This window comes from Trachurus trachurus (genome assembly GCF_905171665.1).
Source record: "Trachurus trachurus genome assembly, chromosome: 3".
NCBI classification, from domain to species: domain Eukaryota; kingdom Metazoa; phylum Chordata; class Actinopteri; order Carangiformes; family Carangidae; genus Trachurus; species Trachurus trachurus.
The window spans coordinates 22,987,585-23,011,747 of NC_139893.1; the positions used below are offsets into that span (position 1 = coordinate 22,987,585).

The 24,163-nt window shown below is 40.2% G+C and overlaps 1 protein-coding gene across 1 annotated transcript; it reads right to left on the reverse strand.

Moving 5' to 3' along the window:
* Positions 1-1,040: 1,040 nt before the first annotated feature.
* On the reverse strand, positions 1,041-23,719 carry abcc12 (ATP-binding cassette, sub-family C (CFTR/MRP), member 12). The gene is made up of 31 exons (XM_083997744.1): positions 23,602-23,719; positions 21,428-21,484; positions 21,109-21,260; positions 20,877-21,023; positions 20,517-20,664; positions 19,541-19,777; positions 18,859-19,032; positions 18,449-18,596; positions 17,628-17,776; positions 17,445-17,552; positions 16,882-17,094; positions 16,725-16,796; positions 16,415-16,539; positions 15,202-15,274; positions 10,428-10,631; positions 10,192-10,326; positions 9,780-9,873; positions 9,150-9,203; positions 8,317-8,415; positions 7,983-8,086; positions 5,881-6,063; positions 5,451-5,677; positions 5,169-5,306; positions 4,446-4,635; positions 4,268-4,357; positions 3,946-4,135; positions 3,585-3,744; positions 3,430-3,508; positions 3,109-3,222; positions 2,451-2,615; positions 1,041-2,366 (listed from the first exon to the last, which is right to left on the reverse strand). Exons 2-31 carry the CDS (start codon positions 21,476-21,478, stop codon positions 2,256-2,258), a joined length of 4,134 nt encoding a protein of 1,377 aa, XP_083853870.1. The 5' UTR covers positions 21,479-21,484; positions 23,602-23,719; the 3' UTR covers positions 1,041-2,255.
* Between the last annotated feature and the right edge of the window lie 444 nt (positions 23,720-24,163).

Genomic DNA, 24,163 nt, shown 5'->3' on the forward strand with positions numbered 1-24,163 from the left:
ACCTGTAGTAGGACGTCTTCCAGTCAGAAGTTTTGACACATCCTCATCCCTGAGATGACCGAATGAGAGAAAAGACCTGAGGAGTCTGAGATGGTTATGTCACAGGATTACTAAATATTTCACTTTCTTGTGCCTTGCACTCAGCTGGAGGTTTGAGACAAAAAAGAGGTGCACTTTTGAGAGAAGGACATGAGAGTGATATGGAAAAAAACAGAACCAGGAAAACCAGTAAACTGATGGCCACTACTTTTTAGGTAAAGAAGGAAGCAAAATCAGCTGAGGGGTGTGTGTCTGGTGGAGGACGGGGTGACGTTTTGAAAATTGAATATTGTTTCTGACTATTTGTGGTCCTGCTGATTTTGTCATTGTGAAAAGCAGTTTTGGCAGCACCGATTTTGGATGCGAAGGAATACGGGTGTGACCGATAGCCCTTGAGGTCAGCAAGGGCATCAGTTAGGAGCTCTGAGAGCAGTATGCAGCTTGCGGATGGTATTAGTTGAGGCAGGTTAGAGAGAGCAGGTTCAGTGAATAGAGGACAAAAGCTATGCGGGCCAGAGGATGCCATAGGCGCAGAGTTGTCATTGGTAAGTGGTCTGTGGCACAATTGCAGGTGAGAATGAGGTCAAGGTCTCGATCTGATTTGTGAGTCACAGGGCTTCAAAGCCTTTCAAGGTCAAATAGTACATCAGGTACTGGATGTCAGTGGGAATGCAGTGGCCAGAAAGGAGCATAAACCCTTCATTTCTGAGTTCAAGAGGTACTGATTCAGAAGTCTCCATGGCTTCAAAGTGAATGGCCTTCCTCGTGCACCCTTGTATCACAGTAATCCACAACCAGTTGATGGAAAATGCAAAGAAATTTTGTATAAAAAAAGTTAAATCACTCTGGCTTGTCTCTAAAGCTGAAGTACCAGCCAATCCATAAATAGAATAAACATGCTTTACAAGCATTTCTCAAAGAGCACACAGTATCTTTTGTCCAGGCAGAACAGATAATAAATGTTCTGTTTGCAAAAGTACTCAATGAATGATACTTTATGTTTAAAACTAGACCCTTTAAACACTCCAACACTGTACTATGGGGTTGAAAGAACAAAAATCTCTGGTGCCATCATGTGTCCTTAAGAAAGATGGCAGCTGAAACACAGTTGAAAAGAACGGGAAGGTTTGTTTTGTTTTTTTAATCCTTTTTTTGACAAACAAAATCTAATATTTTATACTTAACAGTGTGGATCAGATCCAGTGTGTGCTGGCATGAAATAAGTCCTGTTTTGTCACTTTCTCTGGGCTTGTATGCCTGTTAATCTCTCTCTCTCTCTTTTTTTTTTTTTTTTTTTACTGCATTTTCCATTTCTCTGCTGGACAATCAGGGGGAAAATTTGACCTGTGATTCCCTCTCTGATAGTTTATATCTTCCCAGCGCTGTAGTTTAAGTTGCATCAGCAAAACCAAACTTTATGCATCATACTTTTTAACCAGTATTACAATCTGTGTAACAGTTAATACTAAAATTTAATTTTGGTTGTTTATGTCTTTCTTCCTAAGATTTGTTTCTATGGAACAAAAATCATCTTGAGCATGAAGTGCTCATTAGATTAGCTCTTAACATGCTTTTTTAAAAAGTGAGTTGTGCCTCTATATTTCAATGTGTAAAGATTATACATCTAAATATGTATATTGTATATTCCTGTGGTTTTTATAATGAGTGGAACGTGAGAGGATGGAGAGAGGGAGAGAGATAAAGGATGAATTGAGAGAGGGGTCTGAGGATGAGACCCCACCACTAAAACACAATAAACTAAGCTGAAAGGAATGTCATGCCTTAATGGGATTTCACAGCAGAAAACTCTCTTCTTCATAAGATGGCTCGATCTTTTTTAAAAGAAGCACAACTGTGGTAGAAAACTTTCTCTATGAACTGATCCACCAATGGAGAGCATTATTCAAAATAAGCAATGGGTAATGAAGAATGCATTTGCCTGACGCTTATTAAAATGGAAATTATAAAATTATGGAAGATGACAAGAAAAATGTGTTATTGATGACAATGAAAAATATGTTATTGATTACACAGTTAAAATACAACAGATACTTGTAGATACCTCATGTGTAGAAAATCAATAAATAATATGTTTTAAATAAACGTGACAGATCCAATCAGATGGAGGTCTATTTACATAAAACATTGTCTTTCTGCAAAAATCTCAAACCAAACTTGTTATGTTCCAGTGATTGCTGTGCGTTTGTGCCGTGGCGTCACTGATCCTCTGTGTTCCCAGTGTTCACAGTGTTAGCAGCTGCCAGAAGTGAGGAGAACAGAGAGTCCGGTCTTTGCTTCAGCACATCTGGGTGATCTAGCTCTCCTACCTGTCAAAGGCAACACATGCTATCAGGGTGGGTCCATAATTACATGAGCTGATCTTTGCTTACTGTACTGTGTGTTTGTTTCACCTCTCCATTTTCCATGACCAGAATACGATCTGAGCTGGTCACAGTGTTGATACGATGGGCTATGGTGAGCATGGTGCAGTCCTGGAAGGCCTCTTTGATGGTGTTCTGGATGAGACCATCTGTCTCTGCATCGATGGACGCTGTGGCCTCGTCCAGCAGAATGATCTGTTGGACAGCAGCAGCAACATTTAGTGTGAATGAGGTGACTGTTTTGCAAAGATGAGTGTTGCAAATTTTCCTACGCTGTATAAATAGTAACCTCTGGTGGACTAAATAATAGAAACATTTGAACCCCTGCTTGATAGTAAAGCATCACACAGCTTTCTCTGCTGTGTTCCTTACATTACTGTATCAACACATTTAGTTTTTTGTATTTAAGAGTTTTTCCTTATAGTTTAGTGTAATATATAGTTGTCTATTTGAGTTCAGGCCAGCTAGTAATTGTTTCATGAGCTAGTTATTATTTAGTTTGTATCACTGATTTTTGATTATGTATAATTTGTGTCACAGAAACCATGGTTTGGACAATAATAATTCAAAATCTTTGCCAACATTTCAGAACAATTGAGAGCTGAGATGATACCATAAATAAAGTTTACATGTACTGTACTGGTCAGTGACACTTATTGTCGTAGTGTGCAAACAAACATGGACAAACCTTGGAGTTACGGAGTAGTGCTCTGGCCATACACATCAGCTGTCTCTCTCCTACAGAGAAGTTCTCTCCATTCTCGTGCACTGGTGCCTGTAGCGTCCCCTCCAGCCTGGAGATCTGAGACACAACACAACAGAGCATCACTTTTATTACTGCAAATACAACTTCTACAAGAGTAAAACAGACCGACAGTGATCAAACAGTCCATTCACGGAGCAGCTTAATTAACAGATGAGGAAAGTTAGATAAGAAGGTCCGCCATAACCACACACTGCAATAAAAAACTGTAAATACACTGCGCTTCACATTTTGCTAATGTCATACCGAGTCCTTCATGTAGGTTTTCTCCAGTGATGCCCAGATCTCCTCATCAGTGTAGTTATTAAAAGGATCTAGGTTGTACCTGTAGGGAAACATATGCATTATTATAACTGGGTAGAGAGAAAAACTCTGTGGAGATCAGGATTGGCTTCAGTTACCTGACTGAACCGATGAATAAGACGGGATCCTGAGGGATGATGGACAACTTGCTGCGCAGATCCTGCAGACCGATGGCCATGATGTCCACTCCATCTATCAGGATGTTTCCTGCAGCTGGCTCAACCAACCTGAACAGAGCCACGCCTAAAGAGGACTTCCCTACAGACCAAGAGCAGAGAGTAGCTAAGATATAAACCCTCCCTGTTTGGAGAGGTGAGGTTTCCCTCATGATCATACAGTCCTGGCTTCCTTTCAAAATTTAAACCCAAAGATGCTGCTGCTACACAGTTTCCTACCGGTAAGTGGACTTCCCATTTACAGTAAGGTTATGACAAACAAGTGCCGGTGTAAAGGTCTTACCAGAGCCTGTTCTGCCCACAATGCCCAGCTTCTCTCCTGCTTGGATGGTGAAATTGAGCCCGTTCAGGACGATGGGTGTATTCTCTCTGTACCTCATCTTATAGTCCTGGAAGGTGATCGCTCCACTATTTGGCCAGTTTTCTGGGATACTGACCTCCTTTATGTGTCTGGGGGCCTCAGGCTTGCAACTCTGCACAAAACAAACATGAATTACTTTGATGAAACTTAAGCAACTCCACTTCCAAGAGGTCCAAGTCAGACAAGGGGGCTGTGTTTAAATGGTTCTTGTTATTTTTGAAGGCAAAGAAGCCTGGAGGCTCACAGTGATATATTCCAGTAACCTCTCCACCGAGTTGAACCTCGCCTCCACCTCTGTCGACTGCCTGACTGCGTATTGAAGCATGCCTGTCAACTGGAAAACACACAAACATACTGTACTGTAAACACAGAAGTTGCATTTACATTGGTTTTACGGAGATCAAGCCTCTGTACTGATGTACCTGTATGGTGTAGGACATTGCCAGGCCTTTCAAGGATGGACTGATGATGTCATTACTGCTGAGCACCACGAACAGAGACACAAACAACGTCATACACGCAGCCATGGAATCCAGGCAGAAGGAGAGCCAACGCGTCCCAGAGTGAAAGAGTAAATAGTGGTTGGAGTTGGTGTCATTCAGGGACTTGAACCTTAAACATAACAAAGGACAGGTCAGGGTTTGTCAACATCACCTCAACCCAGCTATTAATAGTCTATAGTGGCCCAGAGAGCATCACATGCTGCAACTTAAGGAAACACATATCAGTACACACAACATGGGCAAATAACAGAATCTTGCTGCAAGTGACACAGATAAGAACAGCGCGTCCAGGGGACAGAGCACCTGTTAATTTCTTTTTTGACTTTTTTTTTCCACTAACCCTAACCCAACGTAAAGAGACAGGGATCTCAGTGTCAGAGAAAAGAGGAATGACATGCAATGAAGGATCCAGCTGAACAGGTTACTCACTTTTAGTTACTCACTTCCTTTGTTGTCTGTGCTACTTGCAGTGCATGTGTTGTTTAACTGATTGATACTACTAAGACAGCAGAAAAAGCACTGTAACTAAGACATTAGCCATTACTCCTGTCTGCAGAGATGCGAAGCTGGAAAGGATACAAACACAGAACAAGGTTCTCAGAGTCTGAGAGTATTTCATAATGAGTAACTCTGGTATCTTACAGTTCTATGTGGCTGTCCCTTGTGTTGTAGGCATGAATGGTGCTGAGGCCCTGCAGGGTAGAGGTGGTGAGAGAGATGCAGGGAGACCGACTGATGTTCTCCATCCTCTTCATCTGGCGGATGCTCTTCTGGAAGATGCTGCAGAGAAATCACAACTGATATTATGACTTCAAACATCTCTTTACTGTTTGGAGATTTTGTAAACACTTCATTATTTCCCTAGAGTCTGTTGCAATTAACTGTATGTGTTGAATTGTTTTGACTGAAATGATAGGAACTCACAAGAGGATGAGGGTAAATAAGGCTCCAATGATAACCACGGCTATGAGCAAGAAGGGGAAGATGGCTGAGATGATGACAACGGTAAAGGTGATCAATAGACTGAACTGCAGGAAGGGATCCAAGTTGAGGGGAAGCACAATGTCCACCTCCTCCTGATCTTTAGCGAAGCGGTTGAGAATGCGGCCCGCTGGCGTCGTGTCAAAGAAACTCATGGGACTGTCAATAATCTGAAAGAAACAAAGAAAAACCTTCCTAATGAGTGACTCATTGGTGGTTACTGTGAGCACAGGCCTGAAACAGTTTTTCAAAAATATTAGCAGATGATGAGACGTGTTTATAAATCATTACATATTCATTGATCTTATGATGCAAAATACTGTGACATGCAAAGTCATAGAGTCCAGAGTGTGAATGTTTGATGTTACATTACCTTCCTGAACATGGTGTTGTGGAGGTGGCAGGCAGCATTCAAGGTGACGTGCGTGTAGATAAAGCACTTGATGACAGCAAGGATCACCATGGCGACCACCAACATGCCATACACTAGTTGGTAGACGTGCAGGTCTGGGTTTTGTGAGATGTCGCCCTGGTCTGCAGTTGTGCTGTTTTGGGACTGGGACAGAACAGAACATGTTAAAGAGAACCAATTAAGTATTTTAATTGTAAGAAGGATTTCTGTGGGAGTGGGAGTACTCGATATACAAGATAGTGACGGAGATAGGAAATACCGTAATACACACTCAATTTGCTCACGTATGATCAGTCAGTACACACATCTCTTGCAAATTCAGTGCTGATACAGAATCAATAATTACAGTCAAATCTGACTGTCTGCAACCCGATGCCTGTGTCTACGTATAGTTCCTTTGAGGCTGGACACTGTGTGCAGTTGACCTAATGAAAAAGGTCCATACCAATTCAGTGTGAAAAGGAACAAAAATAAGATTATAGCTGCTGCGCAGCGATGGGTCGGGTCCGGGCTACTATTGGGCAAATTTAGGCAATTCTGAGCAACAAACAGGAAAATAGGAAGACAGGACAGTTGACCTTATAATGTCCAATTTGCATCAGTTGAGGATTGAACCCACAACCTCGGGAACCAAAGACCGTTGTCTATCGCACTGAGCTAATTGACAAGTGGCAGTTCAATAGTGGCTTCACAAATTGAGTAAGCCATTCACTGTCGTGTAGGCAGATTTGAAACCACAGTAAAAAGAAAAATCAGTTTTTGAGGTAAAATTCTGATATGTATTTGTCAAACATCTACTATGAGTCTAAGATGTTAGGAGCCTTCGCACATGGTCCAGTCCAAGCTATTTGGATTTTTAAATTTAGAGGCTTGCTGAGATGCCACCATTAGGACAATTGTCTTGTGTTTCGTGTTGAGGACATCTGACATTTTGATCTGTCATCATCATCATCATCATCACCCTTGCTGGGTCTCGAACTCACAACCTCTGACACCAAGAACCAGCTCCTAACTCGCTGAGCTAATTGGCTGGTAGTGAGACCTGCTGTGTAGTTTCATTTATCCACTCAGGTGAGTCAGTGCCCGGGCAGCTGTTGTGATGAAATTGTCAAAATTTCAGAAATTCAGTCATCTAAACAAAAATCTGATAATACATAAATTGCATCTTGACAGCATGGAAATGTTGGTGATTTGTTTTTAATGATACGTGTTTTGCTTCATAAGAGAAAATATGATGTTTATAAATTCCACACTCACATTGACTGCAGTTGTTCCCATGAGAGCAGAATTCAAAATGTTCTCAAAAATTCAGTTTTTGAGATAAAATTCTGATATTTGCTAAACTTCATCAACCATGACTCCAGAATATTGTCATTTTTTTTCAGGAAGATTGAAAATGTATTTATCAAGAATTTGACGGTATATGTTTACAGTACTGTTTACAGTCAAACGTTTTCATGCACTGTAGGCTCAATTTTTGCTTAATCAAAAATCCGAGAAACAAGTTTTGTGGAGGACAGTCTGGAGATGCTCTGTAGCAAGTTTGGTGACAATCGAGCAAAAATTGTGGGAGGAGATACATTTTTAAAGTTTTACAGTTATTGAAAAAAACAGAGTGATGGACTTCATAATTTGTAATAAGTTTAAGTGGACAAAAGTTTCAGCAGTATTGAGGCGACATTGTGGTGAAGTTTCAAAACTGTAGCATCTACCGTTGGTTTGGTAGGAATTTTTAAAGTTTTTAAATTTAAACGCTTATTGTGCCCCCCCCTAGGAGGGGGGGGCACATGTCCTTGGAGTTGAGTGAATCTGGCATGGGACTGGACCTTTGTGCAAAGTTTGGTGAGTTTTCGCCCATGGGAAGTATGACTTCCTTGGAAGAAAGAAAGAAGAAGAAGAAGAATTCCTACTGTAGGAATACAATAGTGTCCCGGCAGCTTAGCTGCGTGTGTGTGTGTGTGTGTGTGTGTGTGTGTGTGTGTGTGTGTGTGTGTGTGAGTGAGTGAGTGAGTGAGTGAGAGAGAGAGAGAGAGAGAGATGTATTGGTTAGTATTGGTTCTCACCCCGTCTCCCTGTCCCAGCCAGTAGCTGAGCCAAATATTGCTGAAGGCTGTGCAACCGATCATCAGGAAGATGCTCAGGATGGTGAGGAAGATGAAGAAGTAGCCTGCAGCGACAGAGCGACACAGTCATGAAGCATGTTACACAGGTGTGAGTTGTTAATTATTGTATAGCATTATGCCAGCAATGTGTAAGAGTGAGTGTGTGTGTGTGTGTGTGTGTGTGTGTGTGTGTGTGTGTGTGTGTGTGTGTGTGTGTGTGTGTGTGTGTGTGTGTGTGTGTGTGTGTGTGTGTGTGTGTGTGTGTGTGTGTGTGTGTGTGTGTGTTGTATCGGACCTCCAGCTGCCTGGGAGTACTGGTGGTAAATTCTCCAGGAGACGGCGCCTTCTGTGGAGGATTCCTGTCTGACCAGCTGATCTTCAGCACTGACAATGGCTGAAACGAATGAGAAGCTTTTCAGAGAATCATGATTTTAGTCACTTTTATTTCATCATGCATGTGTCTTGAGTAAGTGCATAGTGTTCCAACAGAAAAACCATATTCAAAAAACAACTGTGTTACCGCATACCAGCTCCATTGAAGATCCAGTCCTTCAATTACTTGCTACAGTCACAACAGTGGAAATGTAAAGTGTTTTGAGTTCACACAACTACAGAAGGATCATTATTATGTTATACAGTATTTAGACCTAAGGGTGACAAATGTAGCCATCTGTCTGGATTTTAAATCTGCTGCAGTATTTGCCGCAGTGTTTATAGCTGTGCTCAGCAGTCACACTCAAAGGCTGAATTACAGTCCAACCGTCTTTATAAAAGGGGCGAGACATGATAATTGTTTAAATGTGGGGATAGCAGTGTTTATTCTTTCTCCTGGAAGGCATTAATAGTGTTGCACATGTTTGCTGTAAACATGAAAAGTGACAGAAATAGTGTGAATAAAGAGTGAATGTGTGAATTCACACTTCATTTCTTTTTGGAAAAAGTTGTTGGACACAGTTTGTGAGTGTGAGTTGGAAACGTGGGAGGAAGGAGGAATGGGGAGGCTGCTCATTCATCCAACAGGCTCCTCTGTTGAAGCATCAGCTGTTGATGGCTTGACTCAGGTTAGGGTTATATTAGGGTGATTGCATTGCACCTGATCCCCAATTGTAATTATCTCTATGTACTTACATTTCTGGTCGGGTGATGATACTCCATCGTCTATTTCATCTGACATGTCAAACACTGAAAAGAAGCAGATGCCAGTCACTTTGCTGCCATGAACCACACAGGATCTGACCCACCTGTCTCCTGTGCTGGTCCAGTGAGCACAACAGAAATGCAGCTGGGTATAAAGGAAATGCCATCTGTCTATTTTGTGCTCATAAAACAACAGTGTAATCACAGTATAATGACACTGGTTGTAGGTTTATTTCCCTGTCTGGTTTTGCTTTTCATACCTTGCTTTGTCCTCATTGGCTTTTCTTTTGTCACCTGTTGTTGGCTTTTCACCTGGATGGACTACTGGCACTACTGTACCTTTAGCCTGCTTGGTTAAACATTGGCCCTTTTAAAAGCCTGTTGCTGATGCGTGTGTGTGTGTGTGTGGACACTTTGCTCCACTGAGAGCTGTGCCCAGATTGTTATAACCTGGAATAACCTTCTTTTATGGATAACCAACAGTTGTCATACCACTACTATAGAATGAACTTTAACCTTATGTATTCATTTTCAGCTCTCTAACGATGAATTGAGGCATTACAAATGATCTCAAATATATATACTTTTTGGTCATCACACTAACAAACATTTTTTTCCTACCTGGGTTAACTATCCCACTGTCTGCGCGATGTCTTGGCTCAGCTTCCTTCAGCTGGGCTGCATCTTCAGGTGATGTATCCTCCTTTTCATGAGTCTGTAAACAATAAGCAAAAAAAAACAGAAATGCTGCTGAACCAATGGTGAATGCTAAACCTGACATCTCTCCATGGCTGAGTCACAGTGTATAAACAGTGTAGCAGCAATACTGGAAAAAACTATCCGCATTATAACTTTGAAAAAACTGCTCCATTTGTTTAAATGTTGCTGAGCCAGTAAAATAATACAGAAGATGGTAAAACAATAATGAAGTGGGGAAAAGGTTTTATAGCTTGTAAAAGTTTTACAGCTTGTGAGAATAGCTGAACTACAGAACATTTTTTGTTTGTGCAGAAGGTTTTTGTGGCGGTCTCACTTCGGACTGCTCCATCTGGTAGTTCGTGATGAGCTGAGCATAGCGTCCATTGGCTTTCATCAAGGCCTGGTGGTTTCCAGCCTCCCGGACCTCCCCGTCCTCCAGAACCAGGATGTCATCACAGAACTCCAAGTACTAGAAAACACGAGTGAGATAACTTAACTTACTTAGATAGTCTTTACTATTTAGGATTCATTGTGCTAAAGCATAAAGCAGGGTCTATAGTCATTTCCTACCAGAAGCTGGTGTGTAACCAGTATGATGGATTTTCCCTTCAGCTCGTTCTTTATGCATTCTTCAAAGATATGTTTTCCCACATGGGCGTCGACAGCGGATAGCGGGTCGTCCAACAGGAAGATGTCCTTGTTGGAGTAGACGGCTCTGGCCAGGCTGACCCTCTGCTTCTGCCCCCCCGACAGATTGAGCCCCCGCTCCCCAATCTGCCAGCAACAAAGAAAAAAATTACTAAAACCCCACTAAGGCTACAAGTCTGAACATCTTATTAATTACAACAATGTAAATGTGGAGCAGAAAGAAACTGACAGAGAAGACAACCCACACGGAATGAACCTATAGGGTTGAATATATGTGACATACATAAAATTGGCCGTTTTCATACATATACGCTATATACTGTATATGGTGCATATATGCACATAGGTTTCATATATGCACATACTGTATATCCTCATGAGGATATATGTATGTGCATATATCCTCAGCATATATGCGTATATATGAAAACGGCCAATTTTATATGTCACATATATTCAAACCTATATTAAAACCTATAGGTTCCCCAAAAACCTGGTCAGAGGCAATTATCACAGTTATACACAAAGATGGAAAGGACCCCACTCAATGTACGGGCTATCGGCCGATAAGTCTGCTTTGCCAGGATTTAAAAATCCTGACTTCTATCTTGGCAAATAGAATACAAAAACACATCCGTAAATTAGTAAACTCTGATCAAACAGGGTTCATAACCGGACGGCAGGGCACTAATAATGTCAGACGAGCTTTAAATCTACAATCTATTGCTTCTGGTAGAAAGACTCCATCAATGCTTCTCAGCTTAGATGCTGAGAAAGCATTTGATAGACTGGACTGGACATTTTTGGAGCAAACAATGGCTCATATGGGCTTTAACGAAACCTTTTTGAGTTGGATTAGAGTGTTTTATATGAATCCGCAGTCAAGAGTCAGAGTTAATGGCCAATGTTCCGATTTCTTTGATCTGGGACGGGGGACAAGGCAGGGGGACGCGCTCTCGCCAGCCCTGTTCGCTCTTAGCATTGAGCCGCTCGCAGAATTGATTAGAAGTAACCCGCTTATACAAGGAATAAGGGATGAGAGTGGAAACCAACATAAAATATCCCTATACGCGGACGACATATTATTATTTATTGAAAATCCTGTCCACTCAGTTCCTGTTCTTCTACAAAGTCTTAATGAATATGGTCTAGTATCCGGTTATAAAGTTAATCCTAGTAAATCAGAAGCGATGATGGTGTCTGGGACATGGCCTAGCCAACTTGATGATATAGTGTCCTTTCGCAGATCCAAACAGGGTTTCAGATATTTAGGGATCACACTCACTCCCCAGGTAACACAACTATACCAGGCGAACTATAAAAAAATATTTGGGATATTTAAAAATGAATTGGCAAGATGGGATGTGCTACCATTATCCCTTTTGGGTAGAGTAGAGGCTGTTAAGATGAATCTACTTCCTAGAATTTTGTTTTTGTTTCAGTCTCTCCCAGTCGGGATCCCAACATCAGCCTTTAATATGCTGGACAAGCTTATAAGTAAATTTATATGGCAGAATAAGAGGCCAAGAGTGAGACTTAAAACGCTCACTCTTGGGAAGGATAAGGGTGGACTCAGCCTCCCCAATTTAAAATATTATTTTTGGGCAGCACAACTGACAGCAGTGGTAGCTTGGATTAACAATGACATAGAATCGGGATGGGTGAACATAGAGCAGAATTCGTTATCAGCAATACCTTTATCTACTCTAGTGTTTCTAAACAAGCAGTCCCAGAAGAAATTAAAAATTGAAAATGTATGGGTGAAACACACCTTAAAAGTATGGTCGACAGTCCAAAAGAGAATTAGAGGAACAGTTGCCCTCTCAAGGGCTATGCAGATTACTGGAAATCCGGATTTCCCCCCCTCAACAACAGATATCACTTTTAAGAGGTGGGCAGGTAGAAATCTGAGGGTTATTGACCAGTTGTTATGTGACACTGGTGTACAGCCATTCTCATATCTCCAAGACAAATTCCTTCTACCCCAAAGTGATATGTTCCGGTATTTTCAGATAAGGAATTACATCACAAACCATACAGACTGGAATATAATTAAAAATGCTCCAACGAATATAGAAACTTACTTTATTAATATAATTAAACATCAACTACCAAATAAAAAACATGTTTCCCATATATACAGAAATTTGTTACTAGATATACCAGACAATACTTTTTATATTAAAAACAAATGGGAGCTGGAGTTAAATATTATAATTGAGGATGGGGAGTGGGAAACGATGTGCATTGGATGTCATAAAGGTATCAATAGTAACATGTGGAAGGAGTTTGATTGGAAGACGAAGACAAGGTTCTTTAAGGTGCCTTCCGTGGTTTTTAAATTTGTAGATAACCCAGCTGCAATATACTGTTGGAGAGGGTGTGGAGTGGTTGGCGACCACTCACACATATTTTGGGATTGCCCAGTGATGCTTCCTTTTTGGAAGGGGGTAAAGAACGAGATAGATAAAGTTCTGGGAATTAATATACCATTTATCCCAAGTCAGTTTCTTTTCGACCTAACTCCTGAAGGCATGTACACTAGAGACCAAAAGCACTTGTTACATATACTCTTGATGACTGCTAGGAAAATGGTGACAATAAAATGGATGAATCCACAGCCACCTACAGTGGCACAGTGGAAACAGAAGCTGAGGGAGGTGTATGGAATGGAGGCCTTAACTGCTAAATTACAATTAAGGTCTGATGTTTTTGTGAGGAGGTGGCTACCTATAGCAAGATACCTCTCTAACTGAGGGGAACCCCACAGTATGCTGGAATGTCTTAACTGTCCACTTATTTATTTATTTATGTATTTATTATTTTTCATTCATGTGTATAATTAAGCTTTCTGGGCCCAAAAGGTTTTTTGTTTTTTGTTTTTTTTTCTTGTCTTTAGCACTGTCATACATAATTTGTGATGTTGTCAAGGAATGTTTGTGTTTCTCTTTAATAAAAATAAAGTTCAAAAAAAAAAAAAAAACCTATAGGTTCTTTCCGTGTGGGAAAGGAGCACTCACAGCTTCAAGCTGAGCTGGATGGTACATTTGTGTAATTTGAAGATTGTTTACTCCTTGATCATCTCATTATTATCTCTCTATTTTCACATGCTCTCTGCTGCAAATGGGACACTGATTGATTGTTCAGGCGTTTGTTACCCTTAGCATCCATCTCCAGCCCTGTTCACTTCTCCCTGCCTGTTTATCCCTATAGTTTCCTGAACCTGCCATTCTCCATCAGACCACTAGATGTCCTCTGACTTTCATCCTGTCTTCAATTTCACCTCTTCACTTGTTTCCCATAACTCCCGTCACATCATCAGTGGCCTTGAATAAACAAGAACGTTGTGCTTTCTTCATCGCGTCACATATTTGTTACTTTTAAGATGGAGATGTGTCACAAAAGAGGGAATATAACAAGCCTGTAAAACCCAACACATTGTAAAACTAGTGGTTTCCAACATTTTTGGCCTCTGACATTGTACAAACAGCAGCGTGTAGTCTCATGACCCTTAATTAAATTGTTTAATTGGTGCCCCTGTTTGTATAAATGTATATAAAATAGATCAAACTAGGTCCAGGTCCAGAAGCCCCAACAATGACCTGCTTCATCTGTTGCTTGAATATTCTAACCATGTCATATTCATATACCTAATAATACAGAAATGTGCTGTATATTCTATTGTTTTGTGATATGATATGGTAGGCTATTATATTATATTATGAAAAAAAGAACATTTTCTCAGTAATCTCAACCAAAACATAAAAACAAGTGATGTTCATGTTCATACATGTAAACGAGCAGCACCTTTGATTCACATCGATCCATGCCAAACTTGACTCATACTTTCAAGTCAAGTCAAGTCAAGTCAAGAAATCTTTGTTGACCCCAGTAGGCAAATACTTTGCCATAAACAGATTGTGCTTGTGAAACTGTAAAACTAAGAATATGAGGACTTTCTGTTGCTACAGCATGGACAAAAGTCTATTAAAGTTTTTTTTAATTATGAAGGGTGTTCACACAACAAGGACTGATCCATACCAGCTCTCACATCAGTGTATAATAATAATAATAATAATAATAATAATAATAATAATAATAATAATAATAATAATAATAATAATAATACATTGGATTTTTATAGCGCTTTTCAAGGACCCAAAGCCGCATTACAAAAGACAAGAGGAGGGTAGTGACAGACAAGGGGGGGGGGGGGGGGGGGAAGAGGACATAAGTATAACGGTAGTTGGGGGTGAGAAGTGTCATTAGAAGGCAGAGGGGGCTGATGGGAAGGGAGGATAGGGGAGATGAGTAGGGTTTGGGAGGAGAGGATGGAGGTGAGGTCAGGTGGTTACGGGTAGGGGAGGTTGTAGGCTTGAGAGAAGAGGTAGGTTTTCAGACAGGATTTGAATGTGGGGAGTGTGGGAGAGTCACGAACAGATTGGGGGAGGGAGTTCCAGAGACGGGGTGCTGTGCGGGAGAAAGCTCTGTCACCGAAGCTTGTATGATACGTTTCATTAAGAGTGTCAGTCAGAGGCACTTTTTAGTGTTGAAATGTTGACATTGTATTCTTGAAAGTTTGTCTTACCAACTGTATCTTCAGACATTGCATATGTCTACACTTTAAATAATCATTTAAGTGCATTTAAACCAGTCCATCTAGAAATAGGGAGAGAGAGAGAGAGAGAGCTCTTACCTCTGTTTGATCACCAAATGGGAGGATTTCCAAGTCGGGTCTGAGACTGCAGACATCCACAACTCTGTCATATCTGAGCAGGATTAAACAAGAGTGTGAACTGTTTCACAGCTAAAGTACAACTATGTTCAGTGTATCCACAGTACCATTTCATGGCATAATTAGGTAATTTCATCAAAATAATAATCATATTTAAAGGTAGGGTTGGGGATCTTATTCTGTGGCATTTTTTACTTAATTACTTGAAATCCTCTCTACACCCCGATTGCAACCAAGTAATTTAATGCTTTTTCACAAAAATGAAAAAAGTCAGTCACCTATGGAACGAACAAGCCTGGAAAAACACCATCCAATCATCTTTAACATGACATTCACAATAATTGGATATTGATGTGTCAATCAAACCGCTCTTCCTGCACAAATTGTGTGCGCAATCAGAGTCCTCAACGAGTTACGACCATGGAAAAGCTGGATGTTGGGTGGTTTATTGTGATGTTAGCTGTTTTCTTTCACGTGAATGAGCCATGAGAAAAGCCTGGAGGAAAGTTAACGATGCTGCGCATTGTCGCGTCACGAAAGCGATACTTTGTGGCCCAATGTAATCCAAATATGAGCTACGCGGCTTTCCACAATACCGTCACATGTAGCGAGGCGCCCAGCCTGTGTTCTGGAGGCATGGCTTCAGAGAGAAGTCTGAGGACAGGGGCTTGACCTTTTATCTGTTCATTTTCAAAATGTGGCCTGCTAGAACCATTTTTCCAGGATCTCCAACCCTACCTTTAACTAAAGTGAACTGTTGCTCATGCACATGCTAAATGAGAAAATACAAGGGTCAGAAAAGCTGCATTTCTGTGGGTAGTTTCAGAAAACACCACTAGACATTTCCCCACAATATTCACTTAATGTGTATTCCTGATTACAGCCCAACTATAATGACAAAGCACAAGTCATAAATTCCAAGTGCTGTGACTCATTAAATCTTATGCACAGGTCAGCACTCTTGCTGCATCTCTGGGAGCATGGAGCGGCTTTCCTACGAGACAGATAATAGAGATGACCTCTGCTCAAAGTAAAAGCCTGTTCAAGGCTTGTGATAACTCTCTATGTAGTTGTCTAGTAAAACAACTCAGCACATCCCATTGTTACTGTATTCAACTAGGTTCATCTGCAGCTCCTTAAAACCAATGGCAATGTTTTTTGTGTGAGTAATTACTTGGCCTGATCAAAAGGTTCCCCCATCAAGATATTTTCTTGTACAGTCCCATGGAATATCCAGGCCTGCTGGGAAACGTAGGCAAATGTCCCTTCAGCTGTGAGAGAGCCCTGAAGAAGGTGCATCTAAAACAAATCAACAAATGACCATAAGAAACTATGTTTAGACCTGCATGTAGACATAATATAACACAAATAAAGAGTACTAATTTGTGTAACAGAGCAGCAGAGAATAAAATGGCAGAAAATTACGATAAATAAAAATGACCCAAAAAAATAAGATAAGAAAATAAAGCAAAGGTTTAACCAACTTGTTCCAAAATGCTGGAAATCAGTGACGTCTTTCCACTCCCCACGTTCCCACAGACGCCGAGCAGGTTGCCCTTCAGAAAATACCACATACATTATCAGTCCACCTTCAGTCTGATCATGTTAACCTCATTTATTCATATAAGTGGTAAAACACACCTTCGGCAGTGTGAAGGAGATGTTTCTCAGGGTTGCCACAGCTTCAGTCTTCTCCTCATGGGATGCCTCGTCCAGTTTGTGACAGTCACTGTCAGTGCTGGACGGGCTGTCCGTTCTGGTCCAGGCAAGTGTGGCGTTCTTCATCACTATGGCCGAGTCGCTGCCTTTACTCTGCATCAGGTACGACTCTGGGTTCTGGAGCATCAATATTCCCTAAAACAGCCACGCATTGTATTCAAAAGCTTTTCTCTGTTAGTGACCACAGTGAGCACTGGCATTAATAACTGCAATGACTAATACTAAACTAACAAACAGGACAATGCCTCTGACTGAACTGAAAGGGTATGAAACAACATTCAAAGGTACATTAAAGCCTCATTGAACCCTACATATTAAAACATTCTACATGCTGTTAATTATATTGAAATAAATGAAGATGCAAAACGATATCTGTTTCTCTGTGTTATTCTGTGGACTACTAAAGCCCATTCAAATGTGATAACTAATCACCAAAAATTAAGATACTGTATTATAATCCAACAAACGTAGTGGTGAGTGTTTACCCTCAGTCGTTTTATTGCCACAGCAGCCTCAGCCAGAGACTTCACAGACAAGGGCAGCAGAGCCAGGCAGAACCTCATGGCGTTGAAGATGGCGATAGTGGTGAAGGCCTGGTATCAACATAAGAAGTGATGCTTAACCACAGAAATCCCAAAGTCAGAGGCAATGGTTGTTCTGGTACTCACTTCAGATGTGTTGAGGCTTAGGCCCAGCACGGTGTGCACTATGAAGGTGAAGGTGGTGGCGAAGGTGGGGATGATGCTTGCGATGCTGGTGTTAATATTTTGGATATAACTGACATACCGCAGTTTATTCTTCTCACTTTTCCTCAAAGCTGTGCGAGATAAGACCACAAATTTATTCAGATATCAGAGATAAATTTAAACCTTAACCACTTAATTCATTTTCCAACACATTTACTGACCCTCACTGTAACCAGTATCTAGTCCAGTAACTGGACTGGATTTCTTTAAATACAGTTTAAGACCTGTGACCTATTTTAACAATGTCTGAAACTGAGTACCATTATAACACTGCACACAAGTGCAACAATAGTGTTACAAAGTACAATTAGGGTGCAATGATTCTATCACACGAGCAATATCATTGTGATAAATGGAAATACTCAGCTGCCTTATATAATGTTGAATATTTACATTTGAAGCCAATGTGCACTCTTTTTTTAGCAAATACAGTTTTCTCTTTTTAGTAGAAATAGAAAATGTGTATGTGAAAAGACTCAAACACACACATACATAGACTCAAGCAGACAATGTGCAAACAAAGAGGAGTGCCACATCCCCAACCCCCAGGGTAAATTGATCATAAAATAAAATAACTTGTTGAAGCAGAGATCAGCTGTATCACAGACAAATACAGTATAGGCTTGACTACTGCAGCTTCTAATGCAGTGACCTAAACTAAATGGGACAGTGTTGCTGTCTCATCTCCAACCTCTTGTGGAACATGGTTATTTTTTTTTATTTTTTCTCCCAACAGTTCATACCTGCAATTGCCTTTTCAAATGAATTTTCCCAGGCGTACATCTTAATGAGTTTGATGCTGTTGAGAATCTCGTTCATAGTGCGAACACGGCTGTCTGTTATCGCCACGGTTTTCCACCTGAGCATGTTAATGAGTCTGATCAGCGAAATCTGACAGAAGAGGAAAACATCAAAACATTAATATCAGTTTTTCAGTGAGGTGAGACACATAAATGTCTTATCTTACATCATGATAAGTAAATGTGTTGTTTCACCATGATTGTTAACTTTTGATAATTGTATAATTATTGTAATTTTGTATTGTATAAATATTGTTTTTGCTCTGGTTGAGATTAAAACAAGACCCATTTATTCTCCACTGCCCAAACACTGTATGTAATTATAAAAGTGTCCATTAATGAATTATACAGACCTGTATGGGGAAAAGGAGGATGTAGATGCAGACTCCAGTCAGTGCGGTGAAGCCCAGAATGTAGCAGGCGTAGATTACGCATGCAACAAAGAGCACCGGGGAGGATAGCAAAAAGCTCCCAAATATTACTGCCTCAAATATTTTGTGACCGTCGTTGGCCAAAACATTTATCATCTGGATGAGAGAGACAGAGACACTATCAAAATTATTGCACTGCCAAGGTTCAAGGTGTCTTTATTATCCCCAATGGGGCAAGATGCTTGAACTTCAATTGAATAGCTTTTCTGACTAAAAAATGTTTAGAATAAAATCTTTCACTACAACTTATACTTGTACTAACACTAATTATTATAATAAAAATAAGAGTAACAATAATGCTTAATCCAGTCCATCCTTACAACTCTTGAATACACACACCAGTTCACATTTGCTGATGGAGTTATGATATGTTGTTATGTTTCTTGTCTCATTGGTGTCTGTGCATTTTGTCCTTTTGTCTGTTTACTGGACCCTGAATTCCTGTCTGTGAATTTCTGGATTTGTTCGTCTTTTTCCGCGGTTCTGACTGTTGCTCTCCTTACAGTACATTCTACTTTTTGTAAATAAAATCATGAATCTAATTGCACTCGGTCCTCTCCCCTATGTTTCTTGCACCCGGTGTGACCGACAGTCTATACAGTACCTCTCCCATTGAACGGTTGCCCAGCGCCCGCAGAGAGATGACTTTCTGAAAGGCCACTGAAGAGAAGGCACCTTTCAGTCTGACAGCTGTGCGCAGGTTCAAGGCCCACAGCAGGGAAATCAGGAAGGCTTTGCAGAACTCTGATGTGAACAGAGCAATGGATAGACCGACCCCTGTGGACACTGTGGATTTCTCTGGGTCACTTATGTAGTTTAAGATCTGATTGACTATAACACCCTGAAAAGACAAAGACATTCGTAACACTTCAAACAACCATCAAGGACAGCAAACAGTATTTAACACCATAAACATTATTGTTTTTGCAGGTAAGTTCATTGTGTTCTTGGGTTTAAAAGTAACCTAAGTTCAGAGTATCATTGTACTCACAGTAACATTAAATAAACACTAGTTAGTGGTAGTTGGCAGTTTCAGCTGTGTAAACAAGGGAACTAGCTTTTCTGCTAACATCAAAAAACTGTTTGAACATAAACCACATTATTATCTCCTGACAGTAAAAGAGGTTCAGTAAAACCACTTTGCAGTGTCCTTTACAAAAGTCTACTGTATGAGTAATACAACCTCCATGACACCATCATGCATAAAGACTTGGTTGGCTCTCCAAAAACTGTTCATTCACCATTATACATAATAATCTTGATAATCTCAAAAAGATGTTATAATGAGGCTATACATTGCAGTGCAGTGTTAAAGATTAAACCTGTGTTTTTTTTGTTTTACTTCTGATTGTTTACAAAAGAGGGTGTCCTCATGAACAAGGTATCAGTCACAGGTTAGGTGTTAATGAGTTATAGGTAGTTGATGATAAGACCTTTCCCCTGTAAATGAGGTTTCAGATACTTTAAGCTCAGAGAACTACATTTTGCCAAGAAAAAATATTATTTATTTTTATTATTTTAGTCAAAGATCTAAATACCAGTTTTCTTTTTCTTTTCTTTTTTTTTTTTTTAGCACTCACCGGCCCAAGAAAAGCAGCCACCATGACAAGAACACCAACCATGACGGACAGAATCAGCCTGGTTCTTTGAAAACGAAGGATCACACGAACCAGCGAGGCTTTCTCCAGGCCGACCTTCGCCACTTCGTCCTGCCAGAGTCTCTGAAGCCTGCACGCACACAATCAGAAGACATGTTCCTAGATTACCTGTACTCACATGTCAGAGAGCATGAAGCCGTTACTTTTCTCACATTTTCAGAAATTATTTTCTGTATATGAATTTCATCAATTAGTATTATCATACTGTCTATAAATATAATACATCACTTGCATTATATGTCATTAGAGAACCCTCTTGAAGTAACACATGGAGAGTCATACCTGTCTCCACTGGTAGTAGCAGCATCCACAGGTGAGAGGCTGAGGGAGTCCATGTCCAGCCTATTCCTGAACATAGCCCACATCATGGGCGTCATCCAGGCAAAGGTAGTAAAGGAAAAGAAACCTGCATTGTCCAAAGGGTGGGACCTAAACAATGAAACATCACTTGATATAAGCTCTGCAATAAGCATAAGACACAGTTATGATTGTGTCAACCATCAATGAGACTGACTCTGAGGAGGACCAGCGGATGGGTTTGAGGGTCTGAAGGCTCTGGTGGTATTTTCTGAAAGGGGAAGGGTGGGGTATTTCATAGTCATGCATATCATCATGCCCTGGACTGGAAACCTCAGATCCAGTTCTCCACCTGATACCATCCACTTCCTGAAGAGTCAGAAGCAAGAAGAGACCGGGTCAGAGAATTAGACGCTCAGAGTCAGAGTTGAACAGAGAAACAACAGGTAGAAAAGGAGGAGAGACAATCTCAGGAAGTGAAAGCAACATGAGGTCAGGAATGTTTTGCGGGAAGCTGCTGTTTCCACTGTACTTACAAAGGAGTCTGTGTGAGTGCCATTCTTCTCCAGAGAATACTCTGTCTTCATTTTGTTCTGTTCGGGTCACAACAACACACTTTTACGACAAAATATTTCAAGAAGAAACATTTCCTGCAGCTTCATTTACAAGATACAGACATTAGATATATCTGGAGGCTGCATCTCTGCTGTTATGTAACGTGTGTTGACATGATTAGATATCTATGATGGTCACCCAATGATATGCATATTAGTCTTACTGTACCTCATCAAGTGACATCTGAAAATGCAGAGTCATTAAATGACAGGAGTCTTTACTCTCACCTCTATTCACACTGTGCCAGAGTTCCTGCAGCTGAATTAGGTCACATGCACTGAGATGAGTGCATAACCTTTGTTACAACTACATTCATGAAGTGGCGAAACAGCAATTTTTCATGACCACTCATGCACAACTCTGATCAGTCATAATACTACATGACCATCAACATCTAAGCCAACTCAACTACACACAGAACAATCAAGATAGGTCTTTAAAAAAAAAAAATTCAACTCAACATTGATGACTTGAAGCTTGGTTGTGTGTTCTGTGTTAATGGTTCAAACCTATCTGAGGGAACTTCAGAAAAACTTTTAAATGTCTTGTAGCTTTAAAAAACTTGCTGTAGTCTTGTAGTATCAGGACTACATTGCAACATATAATAATTACAAATACAAACAGAAAACATCTGTGTGTAGGTTTTACAGCCCAAAAACATTTTTTTTAGGTCAGAAACTAATGTTTTAGACCAAATCCAAGTTCTGACTAGTATTGATACCGCTGGCGTTTGAATTAGGTAACTTGTATAAGATGAAAGAGCAGGTTCTTAGGTAAAATGTGAGTCATTTCATCAATGTTTATTTCAAACCACCATGCTGGTACAGCGGGTCAAACAATCTGTCATTGTCATTGTCATTGTCAACAATCTGTCATTGTCATTGTCATTGTCGACTGACAATGACAATGACAATGACTGGGTGGGGATGGTTGTAACACCTTTTATCTTTGTTGTTTTATTAAGTGTCACCATCTTTCCTGGAATTTTACCCGGATTATTAGCTGCTTTTGACCTCCTGCTGAAGGTTTCCATTCATATACACCCTTCATTGGTATTATCAGAATTATGTTCTTTAATACAACTAATGGTAGGATCCACACCACTGTCGTAAGTGATGGGGTTTTGTTGTTCATACTGAACCACAGGAAGATGCTTTAGTGTTGAAACATGCACAATAAATTTACATAGATCTATATTTTTTGGTTTGGTCTCAGTTTTTAGTTTTTAATCTCACTGTTACAATTTACCCCATGGTTTACAATTTACCCAACAGTGGCACTGGCACTCCTTGCATTTGACATCAAATAGTGAATTCTGTGATATAGTTTAAGAAGTTCAAGGCACTGCTACTTGTAGTGGACAAATGAGAGTATTCTGTGTCAAAATTTGAGAGCCCTACCATGAACTAGGGGTGGGAGAAAAAATCGATTCACATAGATATCGCGATATATTTTTTGACGATTTTTAAATCGATTTTTTTTTTCAAAAATCGATTTTTTTTTTTTTGAATTTTTTTGATTTTTTTTGTTGAAATTTTTAAAATATTGTGCAATGTGTATTTCGCCTCTTTTAAATACAGAGAGTACAGGCTTTGAAAAGGGTTTAATTTCACTTTATAATGGAGTATGTTAATTTATAGGCTCCTACAGTATTTGTGTGCAGATAAATGTTAAAAATGCAGCCTAAAAATCGAGAGAAACGGCAATATCGTAGAATCGCAATTTAAATTGAATCGCCATCCAAAAAATCGTAGAAGAATCGAATCGGGAGAAAAGCATATCGTCCCAGCCCTACCATGAACACTATGCAAGTTCAAGGAGCTGAGACAAAAAACGTTACAACCATCCCCCAGTCTCCCCTACAATTATTATATCATTCAATAATGCAAAACCAGACCCAACGCAGCTCAACATAAAACAACTAAATGACTTGTGTATATAAGGTATTTACCTGATTAAAATAAACTTATTACACTCCAGCAGATACTAGATCTTAAATAAGGTGACAACCAAAATAGTATAACTCATTATCACAACTCAATTACACCTAAAGTAAAGACTTCAGTCATAACTAGACAAGGAACACTGGTCAAACCTGAACAAACTCCTGCTGTGAGGCGGCACACCGAAGTAGCACAGTATCCTTTTTGCGGAGGACGGGAAAGACACACTTTTACACTGACTGTGAGGCTGACACTGAAGCAACATTTAACTCGTTTGATCAAAGGTTAATCTGCTGAGGGGCAGATTCCCCTCTACTCTCACTGGAGTGGGCGGGGCAGTGACAACATTGTGCTCAAGCTTAGATAAACACAACCATGCGAGAGTTTTAGGATACCTTTTTACAGCAGTATGCCACTACTGTCTTTGTCTTATTTGGGTTTCATTTAAAAGAATGGAGATTTTCTTGTAAAGTATATTTAGCTTTGTAAGAGAATAACAGTGGAATTTTGAGAAGTTTTCACAGCAACAGAAAGGAAACATCTCAGTAACAACATAAGGACATTTAACTTGACAGAGGTAGTAAGTGCACTGAACAGTGACGCCAAATAGTGCAAATCTGCCCTCTGCTGGTGGCTGATGACAGGCTCAGTCAGGTGATCCAGAACCATGACCGAGTGTCAGCATGTTTAAAGAAGACGTGATCTCCTCTGTGA